Genomic DNA, 22,879 nt, shown 5'->3' on the forward strand with positions numbered 1-22,879 from the left:
AACGGTTGTGTCTGAAGAAGGTGGGAAGGATCTTTTTGAGAGGTTATCTTGAGATGATTTCGGGGCTTTAGTGTCCCCGTGGCCCAGTCCTCGACCAGGCCTCCACCCCCAGGAAGCAGCCTGTGACAGCTGACTAACACCCAGGTACCTATTTACTGCTAGGTAACAGGGGCATAGGGTGAAAGAAACTCTGCCGATTGTTTCTTGCCGGCGCCCAGGATCGAACCCGGGACTACAGGATCACAGTCCAGCGTGCTGTCCGCTCGGCCGACCGGCTCAGGATGAGGAGAGGAAGAACTCAACACGCGAGCATAAGAGCTATTAGCATAAGGAGGGAGCCGGCGAATCTGGCGCCTCGCCTCAGGAAAAGATAAACGCTCCCAGTGCTTCAAGTTGAGGACGGCTGCCTCAAGCTTGTAATGGACACACGCACGGGAGAAGGTAGGATGGGCCTCACCGCAGTTGAGGCAACGAGCTCGGGGAGAAGTGCACTCCGACTTAGAGTGACCTTCCCCACCACACAAAGGAGAGAGACAGTCACAGAGCAGCGGAGGGCACCATGCCCAAACCTCCAGCACTTGTTACAAAGCCTAGGAGAAGGAATGTACTCCTGGACAGAGCACCTGGCACCAGCAAGAATGACAGGCTGGAAGGGTCCGACCATCAAAGGTAATCTTCACAACCCGAAGGGGTTGACGGTGACTACCACGAGGAGGACTAGTAAACGTGTCCACCTGGAGAATAGAATGGCCCTGGGCATCAAGGATATGTCGAATATCGTCGTGGCAGTCTCACAGATCCAGAACACCGGTCGCAACATGGGGCGGGAGAAGAATAGTGCCAACACTGGCGTTCAACTGAACGTTCTTTGAGATTCGAACAGGGGTCTCGCCAAGGCAGGATAAGGCAGCCAAGCGGGAAGCTGCATCCTGAGTAGGAGCAGCAACGACACGTGTACCGAGACGAGTGGGGTTGAAAGTAACAAAGGCATCCACAGAATCAACGAGATGTCGATGGAGGGAGAAATCGTCAGGAGGCGCAAAATCAAGAGGGAGGTCAAAATATTTGGCCCACGAAGCAGGACCAAACAAAGCTTGATAGGTATCAGAACGGGAAGGAATCGAGCGAGGGCGGCCGTGATGAAGACGGCAGTGAGAACCCCCAGAGAGAGAGGGGGGGTTAAAAGGCGCAGTAGTTACAACTAGAGATGGAGCTGCGTCAGGGGACGAGGTAGTCACCACTGGGGGCTTGGGGCTCGATCGACCCAACCACAGAGGAGGGAGGGGAGCCGAGGGGAGGAGTCAGAGAGGCCAAAGGAGGAGCAAGGTCGGGGCCCAATGCAGCGGAGGCTACAGAGCCCGGTCTTCCAACACTGACCGACTCGGGGGCTTGGTCACCCAACCCACGAGCCTGAGAAGGTAAAGGAGAAACAGCAGAAACAGTAGATATCATTGCTATGAAAAATCAACATTCATTCACGAATGTGCCCCCACACTCACCATGGAGCCACAATTAGAGGCAGGACACCCAACAAGAAGCTATCGCCGATCATGCCGGGGCCTCCTAGGGGTGCGTCGTAAGTATACACCCCACAAACGCCACCTTAAGAACCGACAGTCCGTCGAGATTGGGTTCAGTGACGAAAGGGGGATTGACAATAAAAGGTTCCCCTCGCTCTCGACGTTGGGTACTACAGTTCTACTGGTGCAAGAGTATGCCTCCTCAAGCACCCGAGCGTCAAAATAGAAGAAGTCCAAAGGAATAACCAAAACAAGCAAAAGGTCGGCAGGAAACGGCAAGCAGATAGGAGAAGAGGGGGAGAAAAACTGAAACAGAAGGAAAAGGAAAAGGTGCTCAGCACAATTGGAGAGGACAGCAGCAGGAGCACAAGGCTAGAAAAGGTCAGAGGACTGTCCCAAGGAGTATCACACTCCAGCAGCCGCCCACTAAGCCCCCCTCACGGCGTCAACGGGCTGAACAGAGGGGGGTGGCCAGGTCAAATGCAGCTCTTAGTGATCTATGGCTTGTGCGTTCATGCAGGTTTCTCACATTTGTAAAACTCAACACAGTCCGTGCATGTGCCAAAATTTGATGAAAAACTGTACCCGAATGGATACATGAGTGTCGTTGTGGGTTGATCGGTCGCGCAGCTTAGTTAATTAATAAGCACCAGGACTGCCCAATCCATATGACGATCACTGGTGGAATAGTCACGGTACTGTGTACATTTAGAGGTGATCCTGGACGGGATGGATTCGAATCCTGACCGGGTCAAATAGAGTTCTTAGCGATATATATATATATATATTTATTTATTTTTAAAAGGGGTTTAAAAAGATGGAATATATCAGCTGAAGTTCCATTTTTCAACATTCATACACATTCGAAACTATCTTACACAAAACCTGAAATCCTGGTACGTAATACATTTTATTGACTGCAATTACTATGAATTTCACGGTAAGAAAACTTCAACAGCAACACTACAGTTACATAGAATATAATAACAATATTTTTGCTATTCAACAGTCGACCTATATAATTTTGTAAATCCAAAATCTGATTTGTAAAGTCTATGCCGCATCTCTTTGGTAGATATAAAGTTTTCCACCTACACATACCACCACCATTTCTGGAACATCTTTATTTTCCCTTTGCTCCACTATTTCCAATACTTTTTGTCTTACAAAGTTATTGGTTTTTCTCTCCTTTTTAAATTTTCTTTTCTTGGATTTAACAATTTCTGGTTGACATATTTTTTTGGGAATGAAAATAGGATGGGAAATTGGTTCACCATCAGGTAGTTCCACATACATGGAATTTTTTAAATTTTTGCCTTTGTTTTGAGCTTCAAGTTCTTTTTTCTTTCTCATTTGTATTATAGCATTCATTAAAGTTGAGGTGGGTCTAAAGTAAAATCCACCTTTTGATCCCATTTTTACTTTCTTCAGCATTGTATTTTCAATACAAGTCTTTTTGCTTTCTTTGTCCAAGGAGTCAATGTGATTATTTTCTCTTTTACTTGTACAATTTATTTGGCAATTATCTATTTTATATTGGCTTTGTTTTGCTGGTGCTGCAACCCTCAAGACTTGGGTTACTGGGCCATGAATTGTTTGACTTGTTACAGCAACAATCCTCTCCAGGTTGTCGGTGCTAGTGGATTTTACATTTTCTCTTAAATTGCAAGTAGAGTTAGTTTGCATAAACACCCTGCCACTTGGTATATTATTTCCATAGCTAGTAACTAAAGCTGGAGGAACAACAGTGAGATTTTTAGCTGAAATAGGTGCTTGGTAATCTATCACAGATTCTTGGCTTTGAAGTTGAGAAAAATGATTACAGCAGTGTTTACAGCTATTTAAATTATTTGTGCAAGTTTTCATCGGGGGAGACAATTTTTTTGATAAATAAGCATCGCCAGGTTCAAGCAGTTCTACAACAGACGAATTAGACTCTCCGTTTTTCTGATATGCTGTCGTATTGTACATATTGAGCACAGATTTATTTGTTAAATTATAATTTCTTTTCTTACTTTGTGAGAAATGAGACATTGCAGATGATAATGCTGAATTGGCATTTATAGGTTCTGTTGAATTACAAGTCAAATTACTTCTTAAAGGAAGTGCAGGAACAGTGTGTGTTTGGGATGGAATACACTTACTAGATAAAATCATAGTTCTAGCTGCCATTTCTGGTTTAAAACAGTCTTTAGAATGCTTTACTTTTAAAGGAGGATTTGTATCAGTACCATCTAAATGATTTTTATTCATCATGCATGTAGAATTAGTAACAGGTACACACTTTAGTAACTGTCCTTCAGAATTGTTAATCTGAACCATCATATTAGATAAGAATCTGGGATTCTGAACATTGGATAATTTTTTAGATTCTTCACATACACTTTCCTCTTGTAAGCCATCATGAACATTTGTTTCTGACATAGTTTGCAACTTTTCTTCACACCTACTACCCAATAAATCATAATGTGTTGTATCTGTGAGCATGCTTTGCATATCACATACTTTCTCACCACTTCCAATGTCCTCAAATGGTTTAATATTATGACAACTTTGCCCATTACCTAGTCTACGGTTATGCTGTGATGACTCAAGGGATGACATATAACTTCCTGATGATGGAATCACTGGAGACAAAAAATCACTATAGCCACAGTCTAATTCCAATAGCCCAGGATCACACTCATCCCACTTTGAAGCTGAACTAGTATCATGTTGGGGGCTTGATTTTGCACATCCAAATTTTCTTTCAAAATTTTTTCCTTTTTGTGAGATTTGGTTTTTTTCCTTTTGTGCTTTGCTATCTTCTTTCAGTGTGTGACTATCCTCTTCATTGTTTCTCATAACTGATTCAAATTGTTTAACTACTACACTCCTTTCTTGACACTGCTCATTTTTAGATTTTTTTGAGGCAAAATAGAACCTAAAGTTACCTAGAGAACTACTTTTCCTTGCACTCTCATCAAAATCAACAAATTCTTTGACTCTTGGAGAATAGCACTCTTTGTCATGGACAATTGAATTATCAAGAATTCCACACATGAGCACCATTTGTTCAGCATTAGTCACCTCTGAAGAATTAGAATCTTTTTCATTAAATTTATTGATCTTGTCTTTCTCATGCAAGATGCTTGATACAGATTTATTTTTTTTAGTAGGCCTACTATCCTCACTCTTTTCAATCATTCTTTTTATTCCTCCATGATCTAATCCAAATGCAAATTTTTTAATACCTGTAAAATCTTTCAAATTATCATCCTGAGTTCTCTCTTTTTCAATTGTGCATGCCTCCATCTCTCCTTTGCACTTAAATTTAGGACAGGACTTTATTACATAACTCTTGCTCTTTTCACCTTGTTTTTGACGAGTAAAATAACAAACACATTTTGACCCTACCTCACATTTACAACTGCCTGAGTGAAAAAAATTGTTTTCTACTGTCTTCTTAAACTTGCATTTTTTTTCTGGGATTATAATCTGAATTTCATCTTCTGAATCAATTGAAATTATAGGAAAGCCGTCATTATCTTCATCACAAGCTAGCTTCGGGTCAAGTTTCTCAATAGCACTACTACAAGCAAGAATTTTTGAAGGTTGTAAGCCTTTCTCAGCATTTTTGGTTACTTGGGATGTGCTGGATACTTCGAATATAGGTTCTATATTTTCAGATATGTTTCCAATGTTACCTTCACACTTTACATCATGCAAATTTACTGTGGTGGCTATGAAGTTGGTGTTCAACTTTCCATCATCAAAACTGCAGCCTTTTTCATATGAGTTTACTAATATTACTTTTTAATGACGTCATATTAGGTAAGAAACTTGTTTCAGTAACATCTTTGGTAATATTTGTTGTACTAAACTTATTACTAACATCTTTTACAGTACATGTATGAATAGTAGACAGAAGGGGTTCTTTACCCACTGAATCCTCATGAAATTCCCTATTTAATGAGCTGTACCTCTCATTCCTTTGAGATTTTCTGCTCAGTGCACTTACTTCAGATAGTGAAGCACCAGAACAAACAGGTGATGAATTAACTGCATGTGATGGTACTGTAGTGGACATTATCATGGGTAACACAGAATTTGTATACATACAATTGCATAATGAAACAGGTGCAGTAGTAAAAGGTGTTGAGGATATTGTAGACAATGCAAAGGTCAGACTGGAAGGTAGAACTGTGGTTTCATTGTTAACAATTGTAGGAGATTTAGGATCTACTACATGCTTCCTCATGTCTACTATGGAAGGAAGAACTGGAACCTTCATGGGCTGGAAAGCTGTTTCTATATTAGTTGAAATTGGAATGGCACAAATCTGGGAAGGGGTTGTCAATACAGATTCCTTAGTTGTCAGTTTTAATGAATTAATATTTTCCTGACCCTTTTCCCTTTGTTGTAGATAATACATACATTTTGCATTTAAATCTTGATTCAGATTAACATTACTATACTTTATTGATTCCATATTATTTGCTTGAGGAGGGGAACTATTTGCAGTCTCTCCAAAGAAGAGTGTGCTATTTGTGTGTTCATCAAATGTTTGACTCGGGTGTTCTTGAACAGGACACTGGAAGAACTTATCATCAAAATCAACATCTTGTAATAATGACCCAAAGTATTTACTTGAAGAATTGCTTATAGTTGCTTCAGTACAAATTTGTTCTTTGGATGATTCTATGAGCTTTTCCTTTTCATACTTTATGGAGGACGTGATTTCAGCTTGTTCTTTCGGTGAAGAGCTTTCTTGATATCCCATCCAGCTTCGAACATTTTCAAAATCTGGAGACAGCAGTAAACAGTTCAAGCTGGAACCAGATGTACTTAAACTTTTGTTGAAGAAATTATTTGATTTCTGAGGCAATGCATCTAAAATAAAATTTTGATTACTGAAACCCATTTCTTCCGTGCTCTCTTTTGTACACTGTAATTCACAATTTTCTTCTTTTTCAACCGATTCAGTAAATTTCTGTACAGAATTTTTAACCACACTGTACTTTTTTAGACTAGTATCTATATCTTTACTCTTACTACATTTATCATTATTTTTTGAAAATAAATGCTGTAAAGAATCTGGAGTTTGTGATATTTTTACATTTTCATACTTATTAACATCCAATGAAGATTCACACAAGTTCAAAACGTTTTTATTCTGACTGGGCTGTTTGTTTATTCTGATCTCATTCTGTAAATATCCAAAGTTAACAAAACCTGATTTATTATGTATTGTTTTCTGTTCCTTGATGACAGCAACAGCTGGCTGTAGCATCTCTTCCTGCGTGTTGTGCTTAAATTGTTCGGAAAATAAATACTGCTCTTTGTTTTCTCCTAAAATGTTATCACTTACACCCAAACTGCACGAGTTCTCAACGGCATTATGTAGTGGTTGTTTAATTTTGTTAATATCCTGTTCATTATTGTGTAATGGTTGTTTATTTTTTTCAATAACTTGTTCATCACCACTCAACTCTTGGGCCTGAGCAAACACCTGTTCATATTCAACCTGAACAGGCAAGTTCTCTCCCTTCAAAACATCCTGATTATTTTCAATTTTTGATTTTATGTTAATATTTATTTCTTCTTTAAAAGAAGCATTAGGTGCAGTTATTTCTTCTGAAAAATGTGCATCTTTCTCAGGAACATTGGAATTCTGTTCCTTTTGTGACTTAAAAAGAATTTGAATATTTGATGAATCTTTATTATTTTTTAAATCTTCAAACTGACACTCTTGGTGACACTGAATAATTTTATTGTTCTGAGGATCCTTCCTTAATTGTTTCCAGTCAAGATTTATTTTGGCCAAAGATTCTTTGTGAAAATGCTTTATACATCCAAATGACTGTTGATCAATTTCTTTTAAGCAGTTCACATCAGAATCTCGATAATTAAGAGGTATGTGTGAAGTGATGCAAGACTGTTTACCTATCAATACTTTACCTGGTTGCACTTCATCTTTATTATTATTTACTGTATGATCAGACTTCTTTGATATATCGACAATTCCAGTGTCTGGTGTTGATGTATTTGTCACGCACACATTGAGTGTTACAGATTTGTTTTCTTTGCATATTTCCGAGGAAGACATTTCATCACAATTTCTGGTAACATTTGTTTCTTTTTCCGGTAACACACCACATCCATCATTACAACATACTTGAAATAAACTTTTATTTAGCATTTCACTAATCTGCACATTATGGCTATTCTCTGTTTCTTCCCCTTTTGCCATTCCATTTGTTTCTTCCCCTTTTGCCATTCCATCTGTTTCTTTCAATTCCACACTATGTACACAACCTGAAGTATCAATTCTGCCTCCATCGGCTATTCCACTAAATTCTGGTGTTGATGTTTCTTCATTTCGGATGCTAGCAGAACGAACTCCCTGTACCACAACTTCAATGTCTAATTCTTCTAGATACAGCTCCATAACTGACCAAGGATCCTTAACAAGTGAACCTGCAAATTATGAAACACATTATTACTAAAACTAAACAACACATGGAGGAGGATCCAAAGCTGGCACCACACCAGAAAGTGAGTGGGAACCAAGACCATGGAAACTTGATGTAGGAAAGAACAGACAGGACTCTGGGAATGTACCTGCAGGAAGAGAATTGGAGGAAGCCAGCCCAGAAAAAAAACAGCATTGAATGTAATGAAACGCCATTTTCTGAATGAGTCCTGGAGGCTCCCTGGAGCTATCCAGGCTGATACGAATATCCCTAACTTTGGCATCAGTCGATGCAGATGGAGTTCTAGGCCTATCGGGGACCACGAACCAGAACCTGGCCCCCCCCTCCTCAGAGAAACACGAGGAGCAATGGCCTATAGAAATGCACATGTGATTTTGGAGCATTCTATATCTGCCAATGACCGGGACAGGCACCCAGAAAGGTAAGCTCCCAAAACAAACCCCTATTCTAGTTAAAACAATGAAAATAGACAAACAAGTGGACAGAACTCTCCAAATGAAAACGGGCAAACAAGCATGACATCACACGAGACGCGCCGCATGTCTGCGCAGCTCCCCCCCTCCCCAGGAAGGGGAAGGGGGAGCCCCAGACCCGCACGCCAGCGATTCACACCCCAGTTCTGAGGCTGGATATCAAAAATGCAAAAACTGTCGACCAGAGGGAGGGAGGGATGCCGGGAAGCCTCCCTGACTCACCCAGAAAATGGTGTTTCATTACATTCAACAGCTGGTTTTCTTAGGGGAGCACCTATGGCTCCCCGGAGCTACTTCACCAAAGACGAAAAAGAAAGGAGACTTACCTGGGAGGCGGTCAGTGCTCACATCTCAACTCGAAGTCAAGACAGGCTGCAGCCACCGACCCAAAGCAACACAGGCCTGAGACACCCGCACTTGAGAACAGGGAAGAAGGGAAACGATCAACCCAAAACTCGTCCCCAGGCATAGTAGCCGTAGCGCGCAAAGAATGGCGTAGGACCGCAACTGGACACAACACACGATGCACCCCTGGCCTGACCACGAGGGCTTCACAGTTAACTAGGAATGAAGCCACATAAAGGAGGAGGCACTGATTTCGAGCCGAGACATAGAGATCTATGTCAGGGTGCCCAAATGTCTCGCACAGCCATTGTAAGGAGGCGGCATCAAACTTGGTGAGCTAGGAAAGAACCAGAAACCAGATACAAACAGAGTTGAGTCATCATACAACCTGTCCTCTCACACAACATTACAGTATATTTTGACATAAAAATCCCCAACATCAAAGTACAGTAGAACCTCGGTATTCGAACGGCCTTCAACTCGGCATTCAGATGCTGTGTTCATTACTGATATTTGTCTGTTTGCTTGCCATTAGCACATAAACGTGCGTCCCTGACGCATCAGTTTTGCCATAGAAGTGCACAATTCGCTACACTTTTATCTTGGATATATTTTATATTCTTAGTGTAAATAAGTCACAGTCCCCGAAGAAAGTTGTGATAAAAGCCAAACAAAAAGAAAATTGGTTAAAACCGGATGAAGAAAGTCCTCATAGCTAAATGTGAAAGTGGTGCCAGTGTGTCTGCTCTTGTTACCATGTTTGGTATGCTAAATTGACACTATCTATAATACTTGAAAATAAAATAGTCCATCAAAGCAGCTAATGTTGCAAAAGTGAAAGCAGTTACAAAACAGTGATCACATTAAACTGAAGAGGTTGAGAAATTGTTATTGATTTGGATATATGAACGACAGTTGGCTGGTGATAATGTACCTAAGGTCATCATTTGAGAGAAAGTATAACAATTGCATGGAGCAGTAGCGCTTACAAAGAACCCCTGAAACTAGTGCTAATAGTGTTCAAAAGTGGTTTGAGAAATTTAAGAGAAGTGGCATTCACAGTGTAGTGAGGCATAGGGAAACTGCCAGTTCAAACCAGGATGCTACTGTGAATATTGTTATTGAGTTTAGGGAATATGTAGAGGCTGACGGTTTTATTCCCAAACCCTTAACCCTTAGACCGTGCAACACATACATACAGTATTCAAACAATTTAACGTCCTCTTTTATACCGATCTGCCGGTAATAACGACCGGTTTGGAAGACCGGTATCTAGTCTCATATACCGGTCTGGCAGTCGATATCACCGAAGGTCGGTATTGGGTTTGTTTTGGCATCAAGGGGTCCTCACACAGCAAGCAGGCCACCTACCTCTATTGTCCCCCTCCCTCACCCTCACTGAACCTCTCTCCCACTCCCTCACTCCTGCTCTTCCCCACACCCTCACTTCCTGCTCCCCCCCCCCCCCCCAAAAAAAAAAAACATTCTGGGAAATGGCTCAGTAGATTGCCAGCCAGCCAGACAGCCTGGAGAATCTCCATCTAATACAATAAAGCATTCATGAAAAAGCATTTTTATAGCTTTTTATTATCCTAATAATATTACTAAACAAAATCTGTAACCAAAAATATATATGATGTACATCCAGAACTTAAGAAACAAATCTGGTTAACTGGGTCAAGTGTGTTAGGCTTATCAGAGTGAGCTGGTCCCTTCTCTACCACCGACACTCCACCCCCACCCGCCCCCCTACACACTCACTCACACTCTCTCCCTCTCTCTGCTTCACCGCAACACCCATCACCCCTACCTCCATCCCTCCCTCCCTCCCTCCCCCTCAATTATAGACCTGTATCATCGACTAATATAATAGTGAAAGTATTGGAAAAACTAATCAAAACTAAATGGGTAGAACACCTGGAGAGAAATGATATAATATCAGACGGACAGTATGGATTTCGATCTGGAAGATCCTGTGTAATGAATTTACTCAGTTTCTATGATCGAGCCACTGAGATTTTACGGGAAAGAGATGGTTGGGTTGACTGCATCTATCTGGACGTAAAAAAGGCTTTTGACAGAGTTCCCCATAAGAGGTTGTTCTTGAAATTAGAACATATTGGAGGGGTGACAGGTAAGCTTCTAACATGGATGAAAAATTTCCTAACTGGTAGAAAAATGAGGGCCGTAATTAGAGGCAATGTATCGGACTGGAGAAATGTCATAGATGTCATAGATGGAGTACCACAGGGTTCAGTTCTTGCACTGGTAATGTTCATTGTCTACATAAACAATCTACCAGATGGAATACAAATTATATGAACATGTTTACTGATGATGCTAAGATAATAGGGAAGATAAGAAACCTAGATGATTGTCATGCCCTTCAAGAAGACCTGGTCAAAATAAGTATGTGGAGCACCACTTGGCAAATGGCATTTAATGTGAATAAATGCCATGTTATGGAATGTGGAATAGGAGAACATAGACCCCACAATTATGTGAGAAATCTTTAAAGAATTCTGACAAAAAGGGATCTAGGGGTGGTTCTAGATAGAAAACTGTCACCTGAGAACCACATTAAAAACACTGTGCATGGAGCCTATGCTACACTTTCTAACATCAGAATTGCTTTTAAATACATGGCTAACAAAATACTAAAGAAACTGTTCACGACTTGTTAGACCAAAGCTGGAATATGCAGCGGTTGTATGGTGCCTATATCTTAAGAAGCACATCAACAATCTAGAAATGGTGCAAAGACATGCCACTAAGTGGCTCCCAGAACTGAAGGACAAGAGCTACGAGGAGAGGTTAGAGGCATTAAATATACAAAAACTAGAAGATAGAAGAAAAAACCAGCGTTGAATGTAATGAAACGCCATTTTCTGGGTGGGTCCCGGAGGCTCCCCGGAGCTTTCCCAGGCTGATATGCTAATGTCAGACTTTGGCATCAGTCATGTGTATGGAGTTCTTAGGCCTACCGGGGTCTACAGCCAGAACGGGGCCCCCCTCAGAGAGGCAAGGGGGAGCAATGGCCTATAGAAACCCCCGTGTGGTTGGAAGCATTCTATGTCTGCCATCGACCAGAACAGGCACCCAGAAAGGTAAGCGCCTCAAAACAAACCCCTATTTTGTTTAAAATTTCTGCCAAAAGTTGAACTAGTGGCTAGAACTCCCCAACAGAAAACAAGCAAACTAGTGTGACGTCACACGTCGCTGCCCCGCTGTCTGCGCAGCTCCTCCCTTCCCGGGAGGGGAAAGGGGGAGCCCCAGACCCTTCACGCTGGCTACCCACACCTCAGTTCTGTGGCTGGATGTCCAAAACACGAAAAAAACGCTGACCGGAGGGAGGGAGGGATGCCGGGAAGCCTCCGGGACTCGCCCAGAAAATGGCATTTCATTACATTCAACGCTGGTTTTCTGGGGGGAGCCCCATTGGCTCCCTGGAGCTAACTACCTTACCTTGAGGTTACCTTGAGGTACTTCCGGGGCTTAGCGTCCCCGCGGCCCGGTCGTCGACCAGGCCTCCTGGTTGCTGGACTGATCAACCAGGCTGATTCCAGGCAGATTCCAAGCTGATTCCAGGTTGGTGCCAGGCAGGCACCAACTACCCACAGACGGAAAAATAGGGACTTACCCGGGAGGCAGTCGTCGCTCACTCCTCAACTCGAAGTCGAGACAACTGGCTGCAACCGCCGACCCAAAGCAACACAGGCTCGACGGGGCCCAGGGACATTCACTAGGTAACGAGTAGCCAGGACCCTGTTCGACCGCCAAAAACCCCGCGCCCGAATATTAGACCAAGACATATTCCCAAAGACGGCAGCAAGAGCCGCGAACTTACGGACGTCATGGGCACGGGGATAGACCGCAGGCTGGCTGGACTTGATAACCCTGCGGATGACCTGGGAGACCCAAATCCGCGAACAGGGAAGAAGGGAAAACAGAAGGGGGACACACTAGGAGCAGTGGAGAGTAGAAGCCAGGAACCCTCAAGAAAGGAGAGAGAAGTATCGGGGAATAAAAAATTCAGCAAAGGTGAGAGCACCTGAAGAACACTGGCCCAAGGGCAGGACTCTGTGGACAAGACAACAAACACAAGACCAAAGGAACAAAAACCAGGCACCAATAAACCACGGACCAAAGAGAAACGAAGAACTGGAAAAACAAAGAACAGGAGAAACAAATGACAACAATCTCACATGCCACCAACCATGATGAAAACTGCCACCAGTGGATCCAAATGCAGCAACTGACCAAAGTCAGAAGAAATGGAACATGTCAAAGCCATCAGAAAAACAAGCCAGCAAATGGCTTCAGCACAAAAGCAGCAGTCAAACCAGAGGAAAGACCCAGGAAACCTGTACTCTAGGACAGCACCCTGAAGGCCATGGGCTGGGGAATCAAGGCCATGGAGGACAGGAACCATTGGGACCAGGCCAATGCAACATGCAAAGGAGTAATAATTACCACCCACCCCAGAAAATAGAATGAAGCCGAGAGACTGTCTGCATCAAACAAATGACAATACAGAGAGCCAGAACTAAAACATGGCCCAGGGGCAAACCAAACAGGCCCAAAACTCTGGCACTACCACAACCAATGAAGGGTATCGCATGCATATAATACAGGCAGACACCAATGCAAGGCAAACCGAGGACAGAAAAAGATCCCACTGTCCACAACACACCACCGTCGTGCCAGACAAGGTAAGGCAAAGATGAGGAGAGCAAGAAAGAACAAGTGCATGAATGCAAAAGCCCCAGATAAAAATAATATAGTCAGACTCAGCACCAGACTGAACTGGGAATCCAAACAGAACATAGTTGCTCGAGAGAAGGACTGAACCCAGCCAATTGTCACAAATCCCAGCCAAGAATGAGCCTGTGATGGATTCCAGATTCCCCACCATGTTACTTAGAACCTGATCCATGTCAGCCAGGAAGAATCAGACCTCTGGCCAGCAAATGAAGGCAAATGAAGAAAACAATGCAGAAAGTCTCTCAAAAATAAAATTTGGGAAAAAATTTCAGTCTCCGTGGTGTAGTGGTAAGACACTCGCCTGGCGTTCCGCGAGCGCTGTGTCATGGGTTCGTATCCAGGCCGGGGAGGATTTACTGGGCGCAAATCCTTAACTGTAGCCTCTGTTTAACGCAACAGTAAAATGTGTACTTGGATGAAAAAACGATTCTTCGCGGCGAGGATCGTATTCCAGGGACCTGCCCGAAACGCTACGTGTACTAGTGGCTGTATAAGAATGTAACAACTCTTGTATATATCTCAACAACAAAAACTCACTCTCTCACACCGAACAACCGTTCCAGAAAGCAATGAAAATGGAGCAGTTCCCTTCCATGTTTCAAAGGAGATTCAAAAAACAAGCAGACATGCAGGTGGGTTGATAGAAAGATGGCACATGGAAAACAAAAACAAAGTCCCAATCACAACTAACCATCTACAAAGCAAGGCAAACCAAGCAAATGCAACAGCCGGTAAACTCCCAAGGAAGATCTCTTCACAACCCCTGAAGAGGAAAACCAAGCACCCCATCAAAAGTCACGAGGGTCCTGGGCCTGAACAATCTGTCAACTTGTGATGGGGAGGTGGAACTGGTGGTGAAAATACCCGTTAGGTGTCTCATTTTCTGTTGTCTTTTACCTTACTCGTCTGTTTTGTCTTGATCAACCTTTTTGGTGGCTATTTTCTCAGTAATCTAGTATCCTCTGCTTTGAGCCTCTATGAGGGGACTCTGGTCTCCAGTAGGTTATTAATGACCACAAGGGCCTAATGTAATTTGACAGGTTTGAGGTATCCAAAGCAGCTAGCAACAGTCACTTCGAAACTCTCCAAGTAACTACACTTTTTTTTTTTTTTTTTAGTATTTTAAGGTACCAATGCCCTGTCCCTGGTTAGAAACCTCCAATTGTGACAAGGACCATCTTTGAAACCTGGCTCAGAGATGTCGGAAGGTAACAACCCAGTAGGGGTGTAGAGGTCACATAAAAAAAAAAAAAGCACACCAAATTCTTGTGTGGGATACAACTGTTTTTTCTGCACCTGCATGACAATTCTAGGGCAGTCGCTTCAGTCAGGTTGTGGGAGGATCTTCAGCCAATGGCCTGGGGCAGGAACACACACTGTTGGCTTTGCCTTGCTGTTGTCTCCCACCTAGTCTCTTCTTGCTTCCACAAACAAAATCTCCCATATTGCCAGATTAATATTGGGAACTTGCTTGGGCTAGCTAGAGTATCAGAATCTTTAGTCAAACCAACCTCTTCCTAAGGACACCAAAGAAGGATTAATGATAACTTAATCAACCTTCGTAATATTTACTGAAATGATTAATCATACACCAGTCATCAAAATCACAAAAATAAATATTACTATATATATATAACTGAATTAGGTCTACCTTAATATAAATTTTCCAAAGCCTCATCTGGCTTGTCTCCTGATAGCCTCATCTGCAAAATTTGCACACAATTTCTCTCTGTCCATTACACAAAGCCTCTTATTGGCCAAAATATCACTTCATCACAATTCAAGGTACATATATATTTAATCATGTAAGTAGTAAATAATAATTCCAATGGAGATATAAGAATTAATACCACAGTTCAAAAAACCAGCGTTGAATGCAATGAAATGTTATTTTCTGGATGAGCCCCGGAGGCTCCCTGGAGCTATCGGGCTAATTTGGGATAAATTAGACCAGGGCATTTGTCAATGGAGTTCAGCCTACCAGGGATCATGAGCCAGAACCTGGGCCCCTCAGAGAGGCCCTGGAAACCCCCCCTGTGGTTGGGGGGTAATCCTTATCTGCCATCGACCAGGGTTAGGCACCTAGAAACGTAGGTATAACAAGACGTTATACCTACGCCTATTCTGCCAGACCAGAATAAAGAAAATCAACTTGTGTCTCTACAAATGACTGTTTAACCACGGTGCTGTGCAGAGTTCATTGTGAAATTCCCCTGGTGCACATGAAATAAAGTGTTCCCAAAAAATTCTTTTTTCTTCGTAAAATGATAAATTTCCTTCCCTCAACATGTCTATGTAAAAATAAATACCAAATTCCACTTACTTTGACTGTGAGGACGTGGACAAGGTGCGTTGTGACGTCATCAGGGCCTGGTCGCCCGTGTGTGAATCACCCAGACACGGTTGCTCGGGCCACTCAAGCACCGGGTGTTGCCACAAATATATTTTCAATTATTTGTTTTATGTATTTCCAATGTGGTTTTATTTGTATTTTTTTATCATATATGATGCATATTTGTGTCCTTTACAATATGTATACAGTAGAATGTTCATAATGTTCCCTGGAACTGTGATACACATGTCAGTAATGTGTCCACAATAAATGTTTATTGTTGCAATATTACCTGTTAAAAATTCCCTAAAATTACAATATTTACAGTTTCACACACTATTTACACAGTAACACACTGTATTACACACTCAGTACTTCGGAAGTGAGTAATAATCAACGAAGTAGCCCATGGTACACAGCGCGACTTCGCTCTCAGTGCACCAGGTACAGATAAATTTTTGCTTCATGTTTCTTCATTCTGTGTGCTTGCAAATAACATACTCACGTACACACTTGTCTTTAGTACTTGTAGGTTGTATGTAGCCAAGCTTGTAAAGCATAAGGTAGTATTGAAAAGATTATAGGAAAAGATCAATTTGTACGGTAGTCTTGAAAAGATCGCTTTGTATGGTCCCACACAGGAAGAGATTCAGCTCACCTCAAGAGTGTCCGTCAGTCAGAAAGAGATTCAGCTAGCCTCAAAGAGTGTCTGTCAGTTAGGAAGAGATTCAGGCATTCTTGAGAATATCTATGGAAAACACCACCATGGAAGCTGCTAACATTGTTCATCTATGATACTTGTATCAGATGCATCATCACTGAATGCAGAAAACGATTCATCAATGTATCATCTAAATAAATTGGAGATAGCATAGGATTGCAAGGGTGACGCTCAGAGCTACAACTGGATACGCTCGCTGTATCGTCCTCATAGGTGCTGTATCACTTGCATCTGACCTTTGTGTTAGGTCCTTATTGCGCCGAGCTTCACCAATATTATGACCCTTATGTTCTTCAAACAATAAGGTTTGAATTTCACCAACAGAGCGTTATCTTTGAACACAGCGTCGGACAGGTATTTGGGAGGCAGAGACTCGTGCACCACCCATGGTTGCTCACTCAGTACTAACCCAGCCAGCAGCCCTAGGGCATTCTGGGAATTTTTTCCAAGATGGGTGCCTCTCACTGGAGGTCCTAAGAGTCCCTTTCGTACACAACCAACCTCGTATACATTTACAATTGGTACCGAAAAATCAAAAAGAGTTTTCTCGGTTGGCGCAGTTAAGTGGTTAAGAACTGCAGATGACAAGTATAAAAAGAAATACTGGCTTGTTTCACAAAATGTCTAGGGAATAGAATAATATTTAACATTGTGGTCTTTTCTAGGATTTGCAACAGAGAAACACTATGTAGGAAGACTGAATTTTAATTACAGTATTGTGACCATATATGGAGTAGGCACACAGCAAAACTTATAAAATTAGCAGCAGAGATGCAACTACGAACATCAATACCTTCCCTTGGAGTATATAACAAATTATAGAAGACTGGTAGCTTTCTCTAAGTGGGAGCAGTGTTAAAATAGCAAATAAAAATCCAAAAAAATAAATGAAACATGAAATATATTATGAATTTTAAGAGAATTCTAAAGATATAGAAAAAAATATTAGCAAGTGTAAATGTGTGTCATCCTTGACAAACTAAAAAACCTTAGGATTGATGTTGAAGAGCAAAGTAGAAATCAAAGCAAAAGAAATTAATCAACTGGAAGTTTCTTTAACCCACAAATTACTGATGCTGTCCAGTTTGGCACTCATCATATGCAAACACACATTCTTTTGAAATTACTTATTTGCAAGATAAATAAATAAAAATCAAATTCTGTGTCAACTTTTTTTTTTAATATTTACTGCCAAACAAAAAGCAAAGCCTTATGAAGTTACAGATCTGTATGCCAAAGGGAAAAAATAGATCAATTGTCTACCTTTGTGTTTTGGCCATCGGTCAATATCACTGACATCAAAAGTTCAGAGCCTAAGGGACAAGAGTCCCTCAAAATGAATGTATGTGTATTACAGCACTGATTGGCAGCTTACTATGATTGCTGGGTTACTCTCACAGACACAAGCACCTAAGCATCCAAAGGGGAACACAAATATTTAAAACTTCACATAAATGTTCATGGTCGTCACTAATTAATATCAAATGACATCGACAATTACTTATGGATTATAGGCAAAATGACTTTAATTAGAATTTATCTAAAATAAGTGACCAAGAGATAGATGAAGCTCAAATCTGACATGAAAGAGCTGGAAATGAGATCAGCGAATAGCTGAAGGACCATGACTGAATGAAGTATAAAGAAGAGTGCAAAGCAGTCGACAGCTTAAGAGTGAAAAATATCATTAACCCTCAAAGTGTGGCTATTATGAAAATTGTAACCCCCCCTGACAGAAGGTAAAAATCTGTATTTCCTTTTTTGCTTTTTAACAAAATAGTATATCTGTATTCAAAAGGATGGAAAATACTGTACAATTAAATCATATAGAGTAGCTACCCTTATTTCTGCCTGAGAAGTGGGCAACAGTTCTCCTGTCATTCATCAGCATTACAGTGTGATAGGAGCCAAGATCAAACAAATTTTTTGTATATTATTTTCATATGAAATATATTCAAAAGTTAGTAATCTCTATACACAAGTAAAACAATATCAAAATGCATATATACAGTAAAGATCTTTATGTTGGCCAGGTAAGTACGATCATTGTCATTGCCATGTGGTTATAGGGACCAGGAGCTGAAACCTAACTGATTTTAAATTATTTTGTGGCCTACCATGATTGTTGGGAGACACCAATAAGCTACTGGAACCATATGGGTAACATTATTACTGAAACATGTACAAGATGTAGATTCTCATTTGACGATGACCACATTCCACATGCAGATGAGTCACAATAACGTGGCTGAAATATGTTGACCAGACCGCACACTAGAAAATGAAGGGACGACGACTTTTCGCTTCATCCTGGACCATTGTCAAGTCAATTGTCACAATCGACTTGAGAATGGTCCAGGACGGACCGAAAAGTTGTCGTCCCTTCATTTTCTAGTGTGTGGTCTGGTCAACACATTGCAATACTCCCACTTTAAAGGTTAACAAATACTGTAACAGAGTGAGGGACATTAGAACTTTGCTAGACAGAACTCAAATGGGAAAGTAGCAGAATTGAGCCATTGACCATGATGGAGATGGATCTACCAAAGTGGGAAAAGGATGAAAGATAAAAGATTGTAACTAGTACAGTATAACATGGAGGCCCATAAACAGACATTGCTTGAAAATACAGTATGCAGTTATTGGAATAACCACATGGAAAGAAAATAATTTTCATAATTTTTGTGAAGCAGATTCCAAGTTCTAAACAGGAATAAAATGTTCTTCAGTTCTAAATGGTACAAGAATTAAGATTATTTTTCAATTTAACACAAAGGTCAGCTCTCAGTTTAACCCTTTGTTGTGAGTTATTAACACTTGTGAATACAGTATACAGTATTTAAATCTCTTTAACAGTACCAATAAGAACTATTTCTTTCCTTCCTACTAGAATTAAATGTGGTGCTCAGAACTGTGTTAATAAACCTTAATAATGTAATAGAAAGTATTACATCCATACACTATAATTGTGTATTGTTTAGTGTTAATAAACTTTTAAATGTGACTATACATACAATATTTTAATTTGTATTTCAAAATCTTGGTACTGAATTGCATTAAATTTTTCTCACAAAAACCTTTGCAAAATACTACTGTGTGCGGTTGGGATTTGCACAGGAACTCGTTTCCAACAACACATATTTACTTATGGGACACCTTGTATAAAGAAACAAAAACAAAAATATACTCAGAGGTGTGGCAAAATTAATCACATTATGAAGGAGATAAAAAATTAATTTAGTGTGAAAAAAAATACAAGTACAATAGATGAAATATAATCCATACTAGTGATCCAAGATGAGGTTACCTACCTCAGACCTTACAGCACCTATACTAGTGATCTGACAAGGTCACATGCAATAATCATATATAAAGAATCTGTACTGGACATCTGATAAGGTCACAAGACAATAAATGCCATACAGAAACCAGTACTGGTGATCCAGCAAGGTCACAAGCAATAAACACCTTGCAGAACCTGTACGGGTGATCCAACAAGGTCACATGCAGTAACTTTACAGAACCAGTACTGGTGATTGAACAAGGTGACAGGCAATAAATATCATACATAAAGAATCTGTACTGGTGATTCAACTGTCACAGGCAATAAACACCTTACAGATCCAGTACTGGTGATCCAACAAGGTGACAGGCAATAAACACCTTACAGAACCTCTACTGGTGATCCAACTGTCACAGGCAATAAACACCTTACAGAACCTGTACTGAATGTACTTGGATGGGATTCTGGGAGTTCTTCTACTCCCCAAGCCTGGCTTGACTTGTGAGAGCTTGGTCCACAGGCTGTTGCTTGAAGCAGCCCACAGACCCACATACCCATCACAGCACGGTTGGTACTAGTGATCCAAAAAGGTCACAGGCAATAAACTCCATAAATAAAGAATCTGTACTGGTGATCGAACAAGATCACAGGCACTAAACATCATACAGAACCCGTGGTGGTGATCAGACAAAAGGTAACACATATTATGCACATTACAGAACCTGTACAATACTAGAGATCAAAGATCTCATGGACCAACTCATAATATACTCAAAAGATACAACTCTCATGGACCTCTCATAATCTATACTGGTGATTAGTGATAATATTTAATTAAAGCTTCCAAAGAACTTTCCAAAACGACACTGCTAAAAAGTCTGATAAAAAAGAAGATAAGGAAACAGGATTGTGGAATTAAACATAATTCAATATTACAGTACTGTTCAAATTTTGAATTAAATAAATGCATATAGCTTAAGTAAATAAAGAGAAATAAATAACAGTAATGTTTAAGACATAGAACATAAGAACATGCAAGAGACCATGTCAACAAATATACTTCAGCAGTGTGGAGGCAGAGGATGATCTACCTCCAGAGGTAGAGCAAGTACTGACTTGCAAGAAAAAAATATGTATTTATACTGGTATATATAAGAGTGAAGTACAGGGCTGAGAATGACTGGTAGATGATCATTTTTTAAAGAAAAAATTTGAGATTACATGTGAGATGGGTTACATGATGTAAGGAGAATATAACAAGCTAGAACTCTCTATAAATGAGACTGCCTAGAAGTCTTCAGATCTTGGCTGTCTCCTATTATTGGAGTTACCCAGAGCACAAAGTCAAGGAAGACGTACATTTATTTTCCCTGAACGAGTTTATACGTCACAGCTTGTGACTAAGGACTTGGCATTGTATGGATTACCAGATGTTGCTGACTATACTGGGACATAAGCAGTTTTTCCAGGGTAGAAGACTCAGGTTTGTTATTTTAATGATCCTCACCAGCCACTATATCTCACCAACACATTCTTCCTCCTCATCTTCTTTTTCTTCTATCTTCCTCTTCTTATAGACTGAGATTGTATCTCACTGGAAAGGGTTGGAAACAATTCATATCATGAACTGTTGACAAGTAACTACTTTAATACCCCAGAAGTTTTATTTCTATTCCATTTAAATACACTGACTGATGAAAATAAAAACTGCTCTATACTGTATTCTTATAAAGATACAGTACAGTATTGCATTAGTTTAGCTTGGCTTTGTTTTGGGTTATTTTTGTTATATTCTTTGTAAAGTGGTTATTTGTCTAATTTCATTTGTTTCAGTCAATCCCTCAGTTCCATACAACTTTGAACACGTTATCAAATGATGAGTATGCTAGTGAATATATGATCACAACAAAACTGCATTTATAAAATTCTACACAAGATAAAAAGTGATCAATACAGATAAGTCATTCTCTCATATCTCTATTACTTTACATAATGGAACAAAACTAATCTATAATGCCACTTCCTTCTATGTGCTAGGATTACCAAACTAAACCAAAATAAATAAATAAATAACTATATATTATTTAAATATGAATTATATAAACCTATATAAATATACAGTGGAATCTCGGTTTACGAATGCCCGGATTATGAATTTTTTCTGTATACGAAGTTTGCCTTGGAATACGAATTTGTCGATACATGTATGGGTCGTCGAGCACATGGTTCTGCTTGGCGCAGGCAAAGGCATGCTCAGTTTACCAGTGTATCCCACTTAGTGACAACTGCACTTGAATTCTTTGTGAAGAATTTCATTGTTTTTCTACTTTTTTATTTCTGAAAACAAAAGTTTTTATTATATATCATGTCATGGGTCCCACGAACCATGATCTCTGACAGGAGAAAAGTGTGGCCTGAATGTGTTCCAGAACAAGACGTTGAGGGGTTTGAGCGTGAACCTGCAGTGCCCTTTGTAGAGGAAATAGTTTTTCTGGGCCATGTGTGAAGAGTTGGTGGAAGAACACAGCGAAGAACTGATTACCGAAAAACTCCTAGCCCTTCACCGAGAGAAAAGTTGCGGGATTTTGTAACCACACACGGCTCTAGGGAGCCGGTCGGCCGAGCGGACAGCACACTGCACTTGTGATCCTGTGGTCCCAGGTTCGATCCCAGGTGCCGGCGAGAAACAATGGGCAGAGTTTCTTTCACCCTATTCCCCTGTTATCTAGTAGTAAAATAGGTACCTGGATGTTAGTCAGCTGTCACGGGCTGCTTCCTGGGGGTGGAGGCCTGGTCGAGGACCGGACCGCGGGGACACTAAAAGCCCCGAAATCATCTCAAGATAATCTCAAGATAAACTGATTTCAGCAAGTTGTTGTACTCTTTTAACTTAATATTACTGAACGATTGTGAAAATCTAAGAAAGTAGGTCAGCCAAGGGAAGGACAAGCATCTGGTGATGAGG

The 22,879-nt window shown here is 40.7% G+C and overlaps 1 protein-coding gene across 1 annotated transcript in view; it reads right to left on the minus strand.

Moving 5' to 3' along the window:
- Positions 1 to 2,291: 2,291 nt before the first annotated feature.
- Positions 2,292 to 22,879, minus strand: part of LOC123765416 (uncharacterized) — a 39,984-nt gene continuing 19,396 nt past the window's right edge. The window contains 2 exon segments of the mRNA XM_045753947.2: positions 2,292 to 5,312; positions 5,314 to 7,979. Of these exon segments, the coding sequence (XP_045609903.2) occupies positions 2,574 to 5,312; positions 5,314 to 7,979 (5,405 nt within the window). The 3' untranslated portion in view covers positions 2,292 to 2,573.

Source organism: Procambarus clarkii, chromosome 30 (assembly GCF_040958095.1).
Source record: "Procambarus clarkii isolate CNS0578487 chromosome 30, FALCON_Pclarkii_2.0, whole genome shotgun sequence".
NCBI lineage: Eukaryota > Metazoa > Arthropoda > Malacostraca > Decapoda > Cambaridae > Procambarus > Procambarus clarkii.